This window comes from Microtus oregoni, unplaced genomic scaffold (genome assembly GCF_018167655.1).
Source record: "Microtus oregoni isolate MIOR12 unplaced genomic scaffold, Mior012 000006F_ref0000085, whole genome shotgun sequence".
NCBI classification, from domain to species: Eukaryota; Metazoa; Chordata; class Mammalia; order Rodentia; family Cricetidae; genus Microtus; species Microtus oregoni.
Genome location: NW_024543065.1, coordinates 51984547 through 52002593, shown reverse-complemented (window position 1 = coordinate 52002593; position 18047 = coordinate 51984547). Strand labels below are relative to the sequence as shown.

Here is an 18047-nt window from a genome sequence, read left to right as displayed (position 1 = left end):
TCCTCACTCTCACTTCACACACCTACACAATCACACACATACATGCATATGCACACTAAATAGAATAAATATAGGAACATAAAGTATGGCATTGTTAAAAATTGCTGTTTAAAATAAAAGTTATAGCCGGGTGGTGGTGGCACACGCCTTTAATCCCAGCACTCGGGAGGCGGAGGCAGGCGGATCTCTGTGAGTTCGAGGCCAGCCTGGTCTACAAGAGCTAGTTCCAGGACAGGAACCAAAAGCTACGGAGAAACCCTGTCTCGAAAAATCCAAAAAAAATAAAAAAATAAAATAAAATAAAAGTTATTTTAAACTTAGGAATTACTTATATCTGGAATGTTCTATTGATCACTTTTGAACTAAGGCTGGCCATGGAAAGTGAAACTGGATTAGGGGAGGACACCTCCTGTCAACAGATACCAGGATTTGTTCCTGTCCCCCCCTCCCACCTCCCTGTCCCTGTTGGTAGAGCTCTTTTGTCCTCTATGGCAGAGTGGAAGATGGCAGTTTTGTCTGTTTGCTGTATTTGCTGGCTTGCTTGTTTATGACAGGGCTTCAAGTGGCCCTAGCTGGCCAGACTCTATCCTCCTCCCTCCCACAGTAGAATGCTGGGACAGACAGACAAAGGAAGGCTGGTGAGCTGCCCAGTATGAGGGGGGCTTGTCCTCACATCCCACTTAGTGGAAGGAGAACCTCCTCATACAAGCTGCCTTCTGCCTTCTACACAAGCATCAGAGCGTGAGCACACACAATACTAAACAATAAACAAATATGGGGGGTGACATTTTTATTTAAATTCAGACAGGCATGGTGGTTCACACCTGTATCTTTTTTTTTTTTTTTTTTATTTCAAGACAGGGTTTCTCTGTGTAGCTTTGGTTCCTGTCCTGGCACTAGCTCTATAGTCCAGGCTGGCCTCAAACTCATAGAGATCCACCTGCCTCTGCTTCCCAAGGGCTGGAATCAAAGGCACGAAGCAGTGCCACCACCCAGCTCACACCTGTATTCTCAGCAGGACACTGAGGCAGGAGGATTGCTGCAACATTGAGCTCAGCCAAGGCTGTGCTGTAAGACTCAGTCTTAGGAGAAAACAAAACAAACAAACAAAAACCAAACACAGTGGCCCTCACTCACTCTGGGAATCAAGCATCTGAGAGGCAGAATCAGGCAGTTTACTACAAACCTGAGGTTAGCCTGGGGCTATAACTGGAGTTCCTTGGAGTTCCTTGGAGTTCCAAGCCAGGCAAGGCTACCGATTAAGGCCCTATCTGAAAAGTAACCTCCCTCCCAAATAAATTTTAAAAGTTAGATGTATAACCGGTAAGATCAAAGGCAAACTATCTCAGGCACAGTTGGATCCAGGAGATCAAATCTACTTCCATGGCTGATGGGGCGGGGCAGGGGCTCAAATGCTGTATTTGATCAAAGGTAGGTAGCTGCGGCTTCCTCTGCGTCCAAGAGCAGGGTTGCTAAGCAGGTAAATGACTTGGAACAGGAAGCCTTTGGCTTTGGGCCTAGCAGGCTGCTACTTTAGAGTGAGGTACTACCTCTGGGACTCCTTGACCCTGGAGACTGACTCCACAGGCATGAGACCCACCCAGTCCTTTGTCAACAAACCAAGCTGATCTTAAACAAGTCTTGAGTGTGCCTCACAGGCATGTAATCTCCACACTCCAGCCTGCACCTCTCTGGCTTCCTTCCTGAGCCGGCCCTGCCCACAAAGACCAGCCAGCAGAAAGCCCAGCCCACTTGGTGGCCATCCAGAAGAGCAGGTGCAAAGGGGAAAAAAAGACGGTCGAACACGCAGACTTTTTGACTCGTGGGAGAGGGTGGGAGGCAGGATCTTTAGCTGGCCTTGAGAAAGCCAGCCATGGTCGGCAAGGTAAAAGCTATACCATGACCATCTTAGTTTGGGTTCTGGAACCATGATAGATGGAGAGGATCAATTCCCTAAATCTGTCCTCTGACCTCCTAACATGCGGAGGGTGCGGAACTCATAATCCAGGACCTGTAAGATGGCTCAACAGGTAAAGGTACCCGCTACCAAGCCTGATGACCTGAGTTCAATCCCTGGAGATTTACAAGATTGAAGGAGAAAACTGACTCCTAAAACTTGTTCACATGTTATAGCACATAGGCCCCTCCCAAACAAAAAAATTTAAAGTATACACATGCACATGCACGCATGCACACATGCACACTCACGCACATACACGCACACATGCGCACACCTGTACACACACGCACACGTGCACATGCTAACACACGTGCATGCACTCACACATGCACACATACACGCACACATGTACACACCCATGTACACACATGCACATGCACACACAGGTGCACACACACACGCACACACATGCACACTCACGCACGTGCATGCACTCACAATGCACACATACGCGCACACATGTACACACACGTGCACACACACGTACACACACGGGCACATGCACACATGCACGCACACACATATACGCGCACACATGTACACACCTATGCACACACGTGCACATGCACACACATGTGCACATACGCACGTACACACATGCACACATACGCGCACACATGTACACATGCGTGCACACGCACACACATGTGCACACGCACACACACAAATGCCATTGATGACCAAGCGGTTAAGCGCATCTGTGGTTCTTTCTTGTAGAAGACTGGGATTGCTTCTCAGACCCACACAGTAGTTTACATCTCTCCGTAACTCCAGTTCCAGGGGACCTGATTTACTCTTCTGGCATGTAGGCAAAACACTCTTATACATAAAATTAAATAAATCTCAAAACAGGAAAAAGTCATCAAGGTTCTGTGCACGGTGACCCACGCTCTTAATCCCAGCACTTCGAGGTGGGGGAGGGTATCCTTGTGAGTTCAAGGCCACTCTGGTCTACAAAGAGAATTCCTGGCCACCCAAGGCTACACAGTTAGACTTTGTCTGGGGGAGGGGCAGGAGTCACTGAGATCTAGACTGCTTTTATTCTGTCCTCACGTACACTGGTTCCTAGCCAGAGGCGGCATCTGGAGATCCAGGTTCATGCTTCATCCTGCTACTTCTTGGCTGGTGCTTTGAAAAGGTTCTGTGCCTCAGTTTACCTTTCACCAGTGGGGATCATTACAGTACTGTCCCCTTATTAGGATTCTTGTTTTGCTCTTTTATAAGACAGAGTCCCTCTACATAGCCCTGGCTGATTGGAACTGACTCTGTAGACCAGGCTGGCCTGGAACTCAGAGAAATCCTCCTGCCTCTGCCTCCTGAGTGCTGGGATTAAAGGTGTTCGGCACCATTCTCAACCTTTCCTGAGATTCTTGTGAGCAATGAACAAAGACAAAGGGATTTTGCAGAGTGTCTATCCTGGACCTGCCTTTTTCTAACTCTGACTTTGGGACCGAGTCAATTCCTTTCCCCATGACTCGGTTTCTCTACCTCCCCCAAGTTTTGATGGGGGCATTTGCAGCAGGCTGAGTTGAGTGCCTCACAGACAGAAAAGGTTAAGGCCCTTTGTTAATAGTTCTGTTGAAGGGACAAGGTAGCAGCCCAGATTAGAGACTGCTAGCTAGCTCAGCTCACAGTTCAATCCCGAATGCTCCACGAGGCCAGGAGCCAGGAGCTGCCAGCCTTGTCACCCACAGCTACATAGATAGTTGGAAGCCACCCTGAACTACGTGGGACTTTTGTCTCATGAAACAAAACCAAGGTGGGTGGAACGAATGGCTGGGCAGGTAAAGGTATTTGCCACCAAACCTGACCTTCAGAGTTGGGGCTCCGGCACCCACCTGATGGAAGAACCACTCAAAACAAGCTGTCCTCTAACCTTCAGCAGCTGACATGGCCTGCCAGGACACAAAATAACAAGCAAACAAATAGTATCTGTAACAAGTAGGTCAGAGCCACCTTCCCTCCTTGGGCGGTGCCACCTGGGAGAGGGAGTCCAGGAATGTGACAGGCTGGAGAAGGGACCCTATCCCAGTCCAGGTGGCTCTCTTGCAAGAAACCTCCTAGTACCTGGCCCTCAGGGAGGATTTGGTTATTAGGCAATCCCGCAGCTAAATCCCTTCCCTTTGCTTTCTGTTCCCCTCCCTCACCCCAACAAATGGACTTCATCAGCTCCCCTCAGGGGCCCTGAAAATGTGAAGAACCAGGTGGGGGTAGGGAGGAGCAGAGCGTCTAAAAAGAGACAAAGGGGCCAAGTCAAAAACAGCCACTAAGACCAGAGGAGGCTGGTGAGATAGAGAAAGTGGGACAAGGACACCGAAAGAGACTGGTGGGGCCAGAGTCGGGAGTGACTGACTGGTCCAGCCCCACCCAGAGGAGCTTGGCCTACCCGGTCGGTCTGTGCTGCCCCCTGGCGGGAGGTTGTGATCTAAAGAAAGGATACTGGGTGGGAGGGACGCAGAGGCCAGATGTAGGGACAGAAATGTTAAGAGTGACACAGAAAGCCGTAAGACAGAAAACAGAAAATGGCAGGGATGCAAAGAGAGATGAAGAGAAACAGACAGACGCACACAGTCAAAGGAATGCTACGAGACATGGGGACCAAATGACACAGGCACACGGATAGACAAAGAAATACCAGAAGCAGAGCGACAGAGAAACACGGGGACGCAGAGGGAAGCTCAAAGATGGTGAGGGAGAGAGAGGGAAAAAAATCTAGAGAACCTAGGGCAGAGATCAAAAGGAGACCAAGTCCACTGAGAAGTGACCTAGACACAAGACGGCAGCAGGACTAGAAGAAGGGCTGGGGAAAGGGGCGTGGCCTTGTCAAGGGGCGGTGCCTCAGAAAGGGAAGCCCTATGAGAATCCACATACTCAGGCTAACCAGAGGGCAGTGGGGCGTGGTCTGGGCAAGGAGGCAGGGCTTCTGCTGGGGAGAGCCGACCGGAAGTCTAGAAGCGGGGGGTGACCGCATCTAAGTAGAATGATCAGTAGGGGGCGCAGTGGGCCTTCCCGGAGTTTCTGGGGGCGTGGCTCGTTGACAGTGGGCGTGGTCACATTGCTAAAGGGGCGGCGCTTAATCCCAGGAGAGGGCGGAGATAGAATCGTGAGTTCGGACAGGTGTGGGACTCCGGAGGGGTGGGGTCACAGCTCCGGACGAGGGCGGGGCCTGAATCCCAGGGTTGGCTTGATGGAGAGGGGCGGGGCCTGTGACGTCACGAGTCCGGCCCGCTGGTGCTAAGCGAGGGGCCGGGGGGCGCGGATCCTGAGAGCCAGGCGGGGAAAGCTCGGCCAAAAGAACTGATCCGAGGAACCGCGAGCGGCGGGAGCCGGCCTGGAGCCGGACACTTCAGGCCCCTGACCGCCCTTACAGCCGATCGGTGAACGAAGAGTGGTCCCTAGGCACCCCCTGCCCGGGCCCAGTCCCTCCCCGGGCCCCCCATGGCCCGGGCCGCAGTCCTCCCACCGTCCAGATTGTCACCGACGCTATCGTTGTTGCTGCTGCTTCTGCTCCTTCTCCAGGAAACAGGTGAAAACACGCGGATGCCTTCCTCTGTCCTTAAAGTGGAGGGAGCTGGGACATCATTCCCCACCTCACTCCCAGCTCTTCGAGGCCCCTTCCCTCGTGCCACCTTCCAGGCTGTCCCTATTAACCCAGAGATCCCCTCAACACACCCGGTCGGTCTCCGACTCGCCTAACCTCCCTCTCTACACGCCCTCTTAATCACAAGTGCCCATTCTAACCCGGGTTTTTGTGGCCCCCCCCCCCCATCTCCTCCGGGGTGGAAGGGGTTAAATCCTTCCCATCCTGCGCCGATCAGTTATCCAGAATCTGGATTTCCGTCTCTGCTACCCCCCTCAGGAATGTGAAGAATGTTCCCCCCACTCACTAGCTGGAGGGTCGTGAAGACGAGGGACGACACCCGCCTCCCCACCTTTTTTTTCTTTTGGCTGGGTTGGGCGTCTGAGGCCCGGAGAGAATTGGGCGCGAGGGGACTCTCGGTCGACGTTCCCTAGACCAAGGGTAGGGAGCTCGGGTCTTTGGGGACCCCAGCAAGCCAATGATGGGAGTTGGGGGCACTCTGAGGGGGAAGGGTGTGAGTCCTGAGTGCAAACCTCAGGCCTCAGGGAGTTTATAGGCGCTGACCACCGTTTCTGGAAAAATTAAGAGCTGAGGGGTTCTGCCTTCAGGATTTTAGAAGGAGATTCTAACTGGGATCTAGGTAGAATTGGGGGGAAGGGGGATTCAAACTTGTGGGTCTTGGGTTTAACTGTGGCCGAAGAGCTCGTTCGTTGGGGGTCCAGGGATAGTTGGAGGCCAGAGGCACACTATGTTGGCAGCTGAGGATTTAACTATAGGTAATGGAATTTAATGACCGGGGACTCTGACCTTTAACCCCAGAAATAAACAAAGGCTAAAAGGCTTTGCCTGGAATTGGGAACTCCGTCGGCCGTGTCCCGGTACAATCGGAGAGAGGGAGGTTTGCTGTTGTCCCTTTCCCTGTGAGCGCCTAGTGGCGACGTCCCTGGGGAAGTTTTCCGGTATCGCTTTCACCTAGTTTGGGAGGGGTGGGGCGGGGCTGGAGCGCTCCAGAGTCCCTACTCCCGGTTTCGGGACCTTATCTTTCCTTTGGTCACGCCTTTGTCCTCGAAGCACTTAAAGAGGTAAATGGGAGGAGTTTTCTCCCTAAAGCACGCACCCCCCCCCCTCCTGGAAGAGAAAGGCCCCCAGGGAGGCTGGGGGCGGGGTGGGGTAACAGGTGTGCTGACCTCGCCCCGCCCCTAGCAGGTGACCCGGCTGTTTCTTCCTATGGCAAACTATGGGACTCGGGGGCGAGGAGTTTCCGGAGCCTTTCCTCAGAAAAGGGGGGCAGGGATCAGAGGGATCTTGGGGAGAATGCCTATCACTTCTTTGGCTTCCTTTTCCATTCCAATACCTCCTTTGAGGTCATAGGTCTTGACCTCTAAGCTTCCTGCCTCTGTTTCAGCGACTATGGGATCAGAACCTGCCACTCTGGGTGAATTCTCAAAACCCACCGGAACACCCAAGCCAAGCGCTGATTTGAGTGTGAGCCTACAGAATAGTCCTCAGAACCCCATAGCAGAACTCGTTCCTCTTCTCAGTCTGTAAAGGAGGAAACCGAACAAACACACTCTTTCCCAAGGTCCACTCTGCCCCTGGGAGGCCTTTGAAAGCCAGCAATCCAGTGGCCTTGCTCGACAGGTTCCCCCTAAAGTGCTTCCTGTTTTCTAGACTGTCCCTTCTCTGCAAGACCTGGGAGGGATTCCCAGGTGCTGGGCATACCTGGAGAAAGCTGCAGCCCTTCCTAACCACCTGCTCCTACCTCTCCACTTCCTCATTCTCTCTCTCTCTCTCTCTCTCTCTCTCTCTCTCTCGTTTGTCTTCTCTCCCTCTTTTGTTCACAACTCCTTTTCATTTCTCCCTTCTCCCCTTCTTCCTTCCCATCTTCATCTCTACTCTGTTTCTTATCTCCCCTCGCCTTTCCCTCCATCTCTGTCTCCTGCCCCTGGCTCCTCAGCCCCCCCCCCCCCACACACACACACAGGCCTCCTTGGGGAATGGGACTTTCACCACCTGGACCTCCTGCCTGAGCCTGCTCCTCTCTCCCCACTCTTCCCCATCTTTCTCTGCTCATCCTTGTCTGCCAGGCAGCCCCACACAGCGGTGGGGGAGGGGAGGAGAGGGGACTGCAGGCCTGGCTGTCTCTTCTCGTTAGAGAAGGGGCACTGAGCAGAAGAGAAAAGGGGGGACAGGGACAGGAGCCAAGAGGGAGGACAGAATCAGATCTAAGGATGGAGTCACGCACAAAGAATGAAGATCCGCAAGGGAGGGCAGAGGGGGCAGGGGTGTAGGCAGGGAGATCCGAAGGGCAGAGAGGTTTGGTGACAGGAGAGAAGACCAAAAGACCCCAGCCATGAGACTGTGGAGATCCTGTGACCTGGAGAGGTCATAGCACAGGCCAGTCTCAAGGACAGCCAGTGTGGAGGGGCCACAGGGAGTTATAGACACTGGAGGGACAGGGAGTCTTGCACAAGGGCCAGCTCCCCTGCCCCCGCCTGGGATGCTGTTACATTTTTAATGTCCCAGCAATGCTGAGAAACAGAACAGGAGGGGGAGGAGGAGAGAGACCCAGAGGGATGGCCCAGGCAATGAGAAAGTGTGTGGGGGGGTGGGGATTGGTGTGGGTGCTGGACACGCAGGGACACGGAGATCCCAGAGTCACCAAAACAGAAAGGCAGGAGTGGTGACCACATACCTGTAACTCCAGCATTCTGAGGCAGAAGAAGGCTGAGGCAGGAGAATTGCAGGGAGTTCAAGGCCAGGCTGAGCTACATCTAAAAGGCCCTGTCTTCAAGAAGAGTGGTGGAGGAAGGCCTGTGTGTAATTTTAGTGCCGGTGTGGGGGAGGCTGAGGCAGCAGAATCTGAGCCCCAGGGCCAGCCTTGGCTATAGAGCTGAGGAAGGAAAAGAAAGAGATGGGCTGGCTGGGGCTCAGTTGGTAGAGAATGCTCACCTAGCTTGCATGGAGCCCTGGGTTCCATCCTCAACCAAAGCAGGCATGGTGGACCAAGACTAATCCAAACATGAGTTCAAGATTACATGGCTGCATAGTGAGACTGAGACCAGCCTCGGTTACCTGAGACCTCTCAGAAAAGAGGGGCGCAGACAAGCTGAGAATGCAGTCCAGGCCATAGTACTTGCCTGACGTGTGAAGCCTAGAGCTCGATCCCCTCGCACCAAATGAATCTCCAGTGGGAGTGTACACCTGTAATCCCGAAAATGGAAGGTAGAGACTTCCTATGGCAGAAGTTCGAGGTCATCTTGGCTATATAATTAAATTCAGACCAGCCTGTGCTGAACAGAGACCCTACGGCAAAAACAAAATTGTCATTTTTGTGTTGTGGTGGCACACGCCTTTAATCCCAGGACTTGGGAGGCAGATCTTTGTTCTTAGTTCAAGGGCATCAAGATCTAACTAGAATTCTAGGACAGCCAGGGCTACATATTAAGTCTCTCTCTCTCTCTCTCTCTCTCTCTCTTCATATATATATATATATATATATATATATATATATATATATATATATATGTAGCCCTGGCTAGGTATTAAGATAGAGGCAGGAGTCTGGTTCTTTGGGAGGGAGAAGCCAAGGGGTAGGGAGAGAAGGGAACAGATCCCAGAAGCAGAAGCATGACCTGGACACAGGCAAAGGCTAGAGCCTCCTGGGACTGGGATGTACACAAAGCACTAAGGTGGCCCCTCTTGGCAGGATATGGGAGTGGTCTGCCCAGGGCCCAGTCAGAAAGAGCTTTGGAGGCCTTTACCCTGATGAGTCTGCACTTCCACAGGGGAAGTCCTCTGGAAGCTGAACCCTGTAGCAAAGGGGCCAGAGAGGCCTCGTGTAACCCCCGAGTGTTAAAGCTGAGCTGAGGCCCACGTAGAAATCCAGACACAGCCCAGGCCATGTATCCTGGCAGCACTGGTTGCTTTCTCACCCCTCAGACCGGCTCCGGATGTCCGCTGTGGGGGTGGGAACCATGATTAATGTAATTAATTAATTAACCAGGTGGCTGAGGCAGCAGCTGATGCCACTGCTCCAAGCACGCTGGCCATGAAGGGTTTGCTCCAGGCCTGCCCCACCTTGCCATGGTTGGGGGTAGGACACACCGGGTTTTATAGGTGTGCAGGGGCCAGCGGAGACTTGAGGAGCCAGCCAGGCAAGAATCTAAGACGCCAGGAATTCAGACTCAAGCCTTCACCCCCAAGATCTGGGGTTCTAGATCCCCCAGCCTCTCTCCTGACCTGAAGTATAGGACCCAGCCCCCTTCCCTCAGGCTAGGAGACCCCAGCTCCAACCCTCCCCGCAGTGTCTTTGCTCACCCTAGGCTTTCCTAATGCCAGAGGCAGTCCCCACTCTGGCCTCCAGGAAACCAGTCCTCAGGGAGAGGAAGTGTGTTTGAGGACCCAGCTGACATCACTGTGGATCTGTCACCAGTCAGCCTTGCTGAGGAAAGCAGAGAGAAGCAAGTGTTCCCATGGCCATTTTCTGGCCACTGCCTCTGGGGCATGGTGTTGGCTGTGTCCCTGCAAGGTCATACCACAGCCACCTGCCAGGCTGCCCATACACGTGTTTCACGTGTTTCTCTCCCTTTGTTTAAGTCGTCGTCTTCTTCTTCTTCTTCTTCTTCTTCTTCTTCTTCTTCTTTTCATTTTGGTTTAGGAGATAGGGTTTCTTTGTGTAGCCCTGTCTGTCTGTCCTGGAACTCGCTCTGTAGGCCAGGCTGGCCCTGAACTATGAACTCACAGAGGTCCACCTGCCTCTGCCTCCCAAGTGCTGGGATTAAAGGCGTGTGCCGTCACCTCCCAGCCAGATATGTTTTTAGCACACATCTTCCTGACTTCATGACTCCCCTGTCTCCTCACCTGACACAGAATCCCCTCATCCCCCTCACCCCCAAGTCTTCAAATTCCAGGTCCCCAACAGTCTCTTCCTTCCCAAACCCAGTCTCACGCTCCCATTCCTGGTTGGGAGAAAGTCTTCCTTCTAGATCCTTCTCCATCAGCACAGGCCTTTTCTTAATTATCACTGATCTTCCTAAACTTTGTCCTGTTCCTTCCCCATGTTTACATTCCCTGGGGCTCCCCATTAAAAGCCCACACACTTTAGTTCAGTCCTGGCCTGTGGAACCTTGCATAGTTTGCTGTTTGTAAGACGGGTGTCCACTGCGTAAGCTTTTCTTATATCAGCCTCTCCAGAGCAGGGCTTGCAGGTGTGGGATACCAGCACTGATCTAGGCTCTGGGATTTGGGATGAATGAAACAAAGACCTCTTCTCCTTGGGGCTCTGCTGGGGAGATAGATGGTCGGGGCCATGCTGGGGTCAGTGAGCAGCCTGGGCAGTGGTGACGTGTAATCCCAGCACTTGGGAGCAGAGGCGGGGCGGATCTCTGTGAGTTCAAGGCCAGCCTGGTCTACAGGAGTGAGTTCCACGACAACTAGGGCTACACAGAGAAACCCTATCTTGAAAAACCAAAACAAGAAGTCCAAAAAGAAAAATCCTTGTTATCAGTATGGTGATGCAGCTTGTCTCACTAAACAGGGTGAGGAGGAAACCTTGTGGACCTGGTGGGAAAGGAAAACTGCCTGGGCAAAGGACTTGCCTGGGCCTGAGGACCAGGGAGGAGCGATTGAGAGAGGGGCCCCTAGATGGGGTGGGTGTGAGCATGCAGGGTTCATAGCAAGAAGGGAACTACTCCAAGCAGAGAAGAGGGGATACCAGCTACCGTAGTTTCTCTCTGGCTGTGCATGGAGACATAGCCTGCAAGGTTACCTAGGAAGTAACCCAAACAAGAAATGCTGCTGAGGTGAGCCAGAGTGGGGACCCTGAGGCATCACACATGTATGTCTGGCTGTGGATAAATTTTAAAGATGTTTCCTGCAGAGATGGACTTCCTGATGGCTTTTCCTCGGGGAGCTGGGAGAGACTGAACCACCTTCCATCCTGAACCTTTTACAAGGTTTCGGGTGGGCCTTTAAATGTGCTATTCAGCTGAGCAGGGGTGGCACACGTTAATCCCAGCACTCGGGAGGCAGAGGCAGGCAGATCTCTGTGAGTTTGAAGCCAGCCTGGTCTACAAAGCAATTCCAGGACAGGCACCAAGGTACACAAAGAAACCCTGTCTCAAAAAACAAAACAAAAGGGGGTGGGGCTGGCTCAAGCAGGTGACTCCAAGGTCTTGAGTTCCTTGCCAGTCAGACTGTATAGCCAGCCACTCACCTCAAAAACAACAAAACGGGCCAACAAGATGGTCCAGCAGGTGAAGGTACCAAGCCCAAGTTCTGTCACCTAGACCCACAAGTAGACAGGGGGAGTCAATCCCCACACCAGTGCAATGGCACACCTAGCCCTGCCCACAAATAAATGTAATAATTAAAAAAAAAAAAACACTGTCCATCCCATAGGGGCCTGAACATCCCATTCTTTGTTTGAGTTTTTTTGTTGTTGTTGTTGTTGTTGTTTTGGGCAGGTTTTGTTTGTTTGTTTTCTGAGACAGGGTTTCTCTGCGTAGCCCTGGCTGTCCTAGAATTCACTCTGTAGACCAGGCTGTCCACAAATTCAAAGAGATCCACCTGCCTCTGCTTCCCGAGTGCTGGGACTAAAGGTGTGCACCACCACCACAGGGCCTATTCTTTTATATATATATTTAGATGCTTAGTCTGGAGGTCTTGAGGCAGTAAATTTTTTTTTTCTTTTGGTTCCTGTCCTGGAACTAGCTCTTGTAGTCCAGGCTGGCCTCGAACTCACAGAGATCCGCCTGCCTCTGCCTCCCGAGTGCTGGGATTAAAGGCATGCGCCACCACCGCCCGGCTGAGGCAGTAAAATTTTTGCTATTTATATATTTTTCATTTATTAATGATTTGAGACAGGACCTCCTGTGTAAAACAGGTTAACTTGGAACTGGCTGACCTCAAATTCATGATCCTCATGCCTCTGCCTCCTTGGTGCTGGGATTACAACTGAAGGCCACTGAGCCTGGTTTACCAACTTTTAGTGTTTTGGGGGAGGGAACCACACCACATGTGTGGCGCTCAGAAGACAACTTTTAGGAGTATATATTCTCTTCATCCACTTTGTGGGTCTCGGGGATCGAACTCGGGCCATCGGTCTTGGTAGCCATCACTTTTACCCACTGAACCATCTCACCAGCCCCTCGTTGACACCTTTTAAAGCCCATTTTGCTGTTTTTAATGTGCTTCCTGTCTAGCTACACGAACCTCTAATTCACATTTGCTAGGATGTGTAATCCCAATGTTCAGGAGGGTGAGGCTGGGGGATGGATGTGAATTCAAAGAAAACTGGAGCTAAACAATGAGGCCCTGTCTAAATAAACAAAGTAAGACCTCTGCCTAGGCTGAAGCAAAATGCAAACCCTGCCAGATGTGGCCTGTGGGGACAGGCGCTGACCTTGTGACCTGGCCTGCAGAGAGTGTCAGATCTTTTACTGGAATTGTCCCAGAGGATCCTACAGGGTGGCTTAAATGTCTCCATTTTACACATGGAAGAACTTGGGCTTGAAAAGGTCATCCAGCCCGGAAGCAGCAATCAGCAGGAAGCTCACGTCTACCTGTGTTGCAATTCTTTTAAAAAGTACTTCTGCCCCTGCTGCTCTCTGTGATAGGGCTGGAACCCAGGGCTTTCCTTATGCTCTGTAGGTGATCTACCTCTGAGCCACATCCCCACACCCCAGTCCCTCACTGGGGGATTCTAGGCAGGGGCTCTAACTGCTGAGCTGTCCTCCCGCAAGCCCACATTGCTCTGCTCTGCCCCAGAGGATGAAGTCCTTTTGGGCAATGCCGTCTGGGTTTGCAAGGTGAAGCATGTCTGGAGATGCTGTGACTCTCCAAGCCATCACTGGTTGTCACTTGTCCATCTTCCCTGGTACTGTCTGTCCACAGTCTACAGTCTTGTGTTCTGCCAGAGTCCCTCATCAGGGCCACTTGGCTTCTTCTTTTTAAAGATTTTTAAGTATTTTAGTGTAGCGCCTACATATGTCTGTGCACCGTATGTGCAGTGTCTGAGGAAAGGCTGGAGCTGTGGATGATTGTGAGCCCCCACGCTGACACTAGGAACTGAGCCCAGGTCGTCTCTGCAAGAGCAACAGGTGCTCTTAACCTCTGAGCCACCTCTTCGGTCCCTAACTTTTTATATGTATATATATTGAGTCTGGGTTTAGCTATGTCTCCCTAGCTGTCCTGGAACTCACTGCGTGGCCCAGGCTGGCCTTGAACTCACTACGTGGCCCAGGCTGGCCTTGAACTCATTTGCCTCAGCCTCCTGTGTGCTGGACTTAAAAGCTATTACCACCACACCTTGGTTCCCTGAGATTCTTGTGTGTGAGGAGGCCGGGGCTGTCCACTCACCACTGTACAGGAACTCAGCTCTGCCCAGCCCTCTCCAGGTGGCTGTCATGTGCCCTGTCATGAGTCCCTCACCTCGGGCTCACCAGCAATGACCACTTGTAATTATTGGCCTCTTGGTTTGTTTACAAATTCAAGCTTCCTGTGGACCCACGCTAAAGTGCTCTCCAAGCACTCCTCCGTCCTCGTAACACCCCTGGAGGGTGCGACACCCCTCGAGGGTGCAACACTGTCATTATGGCCTCATTATGCATCTGGGAAACTGAGGCACAGAGATGGAGAGCCTGGGTTTAACCCACACATTATTGTGCCCTGGGTCATGGGGAGTACTTCCTCCCAAAGCTGAGATGCGGTCTTTCTTGTTTCTGTACTCGTTCAAAGTGGGGGACAGGTGCTGGCGAGAAGCCTCAACAGTTAGTGCAGAGGACTTGCTCAGTTTCCAGTAAAGGGCCTGTCACTCTGATTCCAAGGGATCCAACTCCCTCTTCAGGTCTCCATAGGTACCTGCACACACGTCACACATAGACACATAAAATTAAAAAATAATCTTTTTAATGTGAGCAATTGGGAGCTGGAGAAATAGATGGCTTAGTGGTTAAGAGCACTGGCTACTTTTCCAGAGGACCCGAGTTCAAGTCTAAACACCCACATGGCAGCTCACAGTTGTCTGTAACTCTAGTTCCAGGAGATCTGATGCCCTCTTCTGGATTTCACAGGTACCAGGAACACATACATGTGCATAAACATACATGTAGGCAAAACACATGGCACAGAGGCAGGTAGATCTTTGTATTCAAGGCCAGCCTGGACTACAGAGCAAGTTCTAGGATGATCGGTTCTACGTAGAGATAGTCTGTCTCAAAAAGAGCAAAAGTAAATAAATAAAAATAAAGTAGGAAAACAGGAAAAGGGACTGGTAAGACCCCATCCCCTCGAGGAGATATTGGACTGGTAAGACCTCATCCCCTTGAGAAGATATTGGACTGGTAAGACCCCATCCCCTCGAGGAGATATTGGACTGGTAAGACCCCATCCCCTCGAGGAGATATTGGACTGGTAAGACCCCTTCCCCTCGAGGAGATATTGGGAGTTAATGGTCGCTAAAGGAAGGGAAGTCATTTTCTTGAGTGGCCTGGCCTCAGGCTTGTTGCCCATGTTCCAGTAGATAAGCCCACAGCCATGCTTATGGCACAGCACCCAAAATTAGATTCAATGGATCACAAAACGCATGAAAATCAGGGAGACTTGTTGGCAAGAAAGGGGTTCAGCAGGAGCCACAGGAGGTGAGAAGTAATGGGGGTGATGGTCAGGGAGAAAGGACTGTAGCTCCTGGGGTGAAACACCCACCCGGCACGTGTGGGGTCCCACATTCACTCTCCAGTGCTGTAAGACAGAGGACAGAGCTGGGGAGACAGACCGATGGACAGAATACTTTCTCTGTTGGTATGAGGACCACATGTCAAAAGCTGGTGTGGGAGGTCCTTCTGTCTATGTGTTGCTTTTATTGGTTAACGAATAAAGAAACTGGCTTGGCCTGTAGCATGGAAGGAGGAAGGCCGGGTTAGAGAGGAGTGATGGAGCCATCCCCAGAGATATACGCTGGTTTACCTGGTATGCCACAGCCAGGTGACGATATACAGATTAATAGAAATGGGTTAAATTAATATGTAAGAGTTAGCCAATAAGAAGATTTAATTAATATAGTTTCTGTGTGGTTATTTTGGTTCTGGGCAGCTGGGATGAACAAGCAGTCTCCTTGCTCCAAAAAGCTAGATGCAACATCAAACAAACATCTGGAATCCCAGCAACTGGAAAGGCTGAGACAGGGGGATCTCGGGGATTTGTTAGCCAATTTAGCTGAACTGGTGAGCTCCAGGCCAATCAAAGACCCTGAATCAAATATGATGGGGAATTGGAGAGATGGCTCAGTTGTTAAGAGCACTGCCTGCCCTTCCAGAGGATCCAGGTTCTGATTGCCAGCACCCATATAGAGGCTCAGAGCCACCTGTAACTTGAGCTCCATGGGCTCTAACTCCCCCTTCTGGCCTCCAGTGGCACTGCATGCACATGGTGCAGACATCAGACATGCATACGGGAAAACAACATCACGTAAACTAAAAAAATAAATCTAAATAATAAAATTAAAAAGACAAGGAGGGAGTCAAGTGTGGTGGCGCATGATTTTGATCTTAGCACTGGGAGGCGGAGGCAGGCAAATCTCTGAGTTCAAGGCAGCATTTGGCCACATAGTTAGGCCAGCCTGAGGTACATACTGAGACCCCGTCTAAATTAAAGCAATTGAGTAGGAAGTTCCTCTCTGCCTTGGCATAGCCTGTCCTGGAGACCACTGCCTTATTCCCTTCCCCACATGACTGACTTCTTTCCTCTCTCCCTAGGAGCCCAAGATGTGCGGGTACGAGTGCTCCCAGAGGTCCGCGGCCGCCTGGGAGGCACTGTGGAGTTACCGTGTCACCTACTCCCACCCACGACCGAGCGCGTCTCTCAGGTGACCTGGCAGCGCCTGGATGCCACAGTCGTGGCCGCCTTCCACCCATCCTTCGGCGTGGACTTCCCCAACCCTCAGTTCAACAAGGAGCGCCTGTCCTTTGTCAGAGCAAACGAGGACACAAATGCGGACCTACGGGATGCCACGCTAGCCTTCCGGGGACTGAGGGTGGAGGACGAGGGCAATTATACCTGCGAGTTTGCCACCTTTCCCAATGGCACCCGCAGGGGGGTGACTTGGCTCAGAGTCATAGGTGAGTGGGGAGACAGTGTGAGAGCCCCTTCCCTGCCTGTTTCTCCCTGTCTCGGCTTTCAGGTTGACCGCCCTTAATGTGTTGTCAAAGGGCTTGTTTTTGTTGCGGTTTGTTTGTGTTTTCGTCTCATGTAGTTAAGACTGGCCTCAAACCTTTTTTTTTTTTTTTTTTTTTTTTTAAATTAGGTGTGTGCATGTGGGTATGTGTGTCCATCCTGCAGTGTTTGGAGGTCAAAGACAACTTTTGGGAGCCAGTTCTCTCCTCATACCTTGGTAGCCCTGGAGATCAAACTCAGGTTGTCAGGCGCCAAGGCGGCTGTTGATTTACCGCTGAGCCACTTTTGCCAACTCCAGCCTCGACCGCCTATGTCCTGGGGATGAGCTGGTATTTTGATCCTGTCTCCGCCTTGACCTCAGAGCTCTGGGATTAAGGACTTGAGCCATCCCATCTAGTTCACTTGGTGCTGGGGACAGAGTCAATACTCTGTGTGTACTAGGCGAGCACTCTCCCAACTGAGTTACAGCCTTAGCCCCAGTTTCCCTGCCTTCCTCCCTCCCTTCCTCTCTCCCTCCCTCCCTCCCTCCCTTCCTCTCTCCCTCACTCACTCCCTTCCTCTCTCCCTCACTCACTCCCTTCCTCTCTCCCTCCCTCACTCCCTTCCTCTCTCCCTCCCTCCCTCCCTTCCTCTCTCCCTCCCTCCCTTTCTCCCTCCCTTCTCTCCCTTCCTCTCTCCCTTCCTCTCTCCCTCTCTTCCTCTCCCTTCCTCTCTCCCTCTCTTCCTCTCCCTTCCTCCCTCCCTTCCTCCCTCCCTCCCTCCCTTCCTTCCTTCCTTCCTTCCTTGCTTCCTTCCCCTCTCTCTCATGTAGCCCAGGCTTGCTTGAACTCTAAGCCTCCTGCCTCTGTCTCCGGAGTGCTAGGATCGCAGGAACACACCAAGGCTCCTACCCTTGACAAACACTTATTTGTCTCCTACTGAGTGGTACTTGGCAGGCTACAGCACGTTTTCCCCTTGAGCTCAATATGTAGTCCAGGCTGACCTCCAATTCAAAGCAACCCATTGCCTTAGGGCCATTGCACTCTGCCCTAGCTTTGTCCTGAGAACAAGAGCCAAGGGGGTTCTGAGCTAGCATGGAGCTGGGGCTTGGTCAAGAGTCCTTGTGAATGTCCCAGAGAGCTCAGAACAACTTCTTTGAGTCAAAAAGTGTGACTGGGTGGGGATTAGAGAGGCAGGAAGCAGGGAGTGAGCCTAGGGATCGCTTTGGCTTGCCGCAGGATGAGGCAGTGTGGGAAATGGAGGAGACAAAACAGGAAATTTTGTTCCTGGGGTGGGGGAAAGGAGGACCAGAACAGATACCCATGGGGCTGAAAAGGTGGCTCAGTGGAAAGACTA

The 18047-nt window shown here is 51.9% G+C and overlaps 1 protein-coding gene across 2 annotated transcripts in view; it reads left to right on the top strand.

The window, feature by feature from the left end:
* The first annotated feature begins 5170 nt into the window (after nt 1–5170).
* Nectin2 (nectin cell adhesion molecule 2) overlaps nt 5171–18047 on the top strand; it is a 33939-nt gene continuing 21062 nt past the window's right edge. For both annotated transcript variants that reach the window (XM_041654355.1, XM_041654356.1), the window contains exons 1-2: nt 5171–5486; nt 16295–16657. In XM_041654355.1, coding sequence (XP_041510289.1) covers nt 5399–5486; nt 16295–16657 — 451 coding nt within the window. In that variant the 5' untranslated portion in view covers nt 5171–5398. The remainder of the gene's footprint in view (nt 5487–16294; nt 16658–18047) is intronic.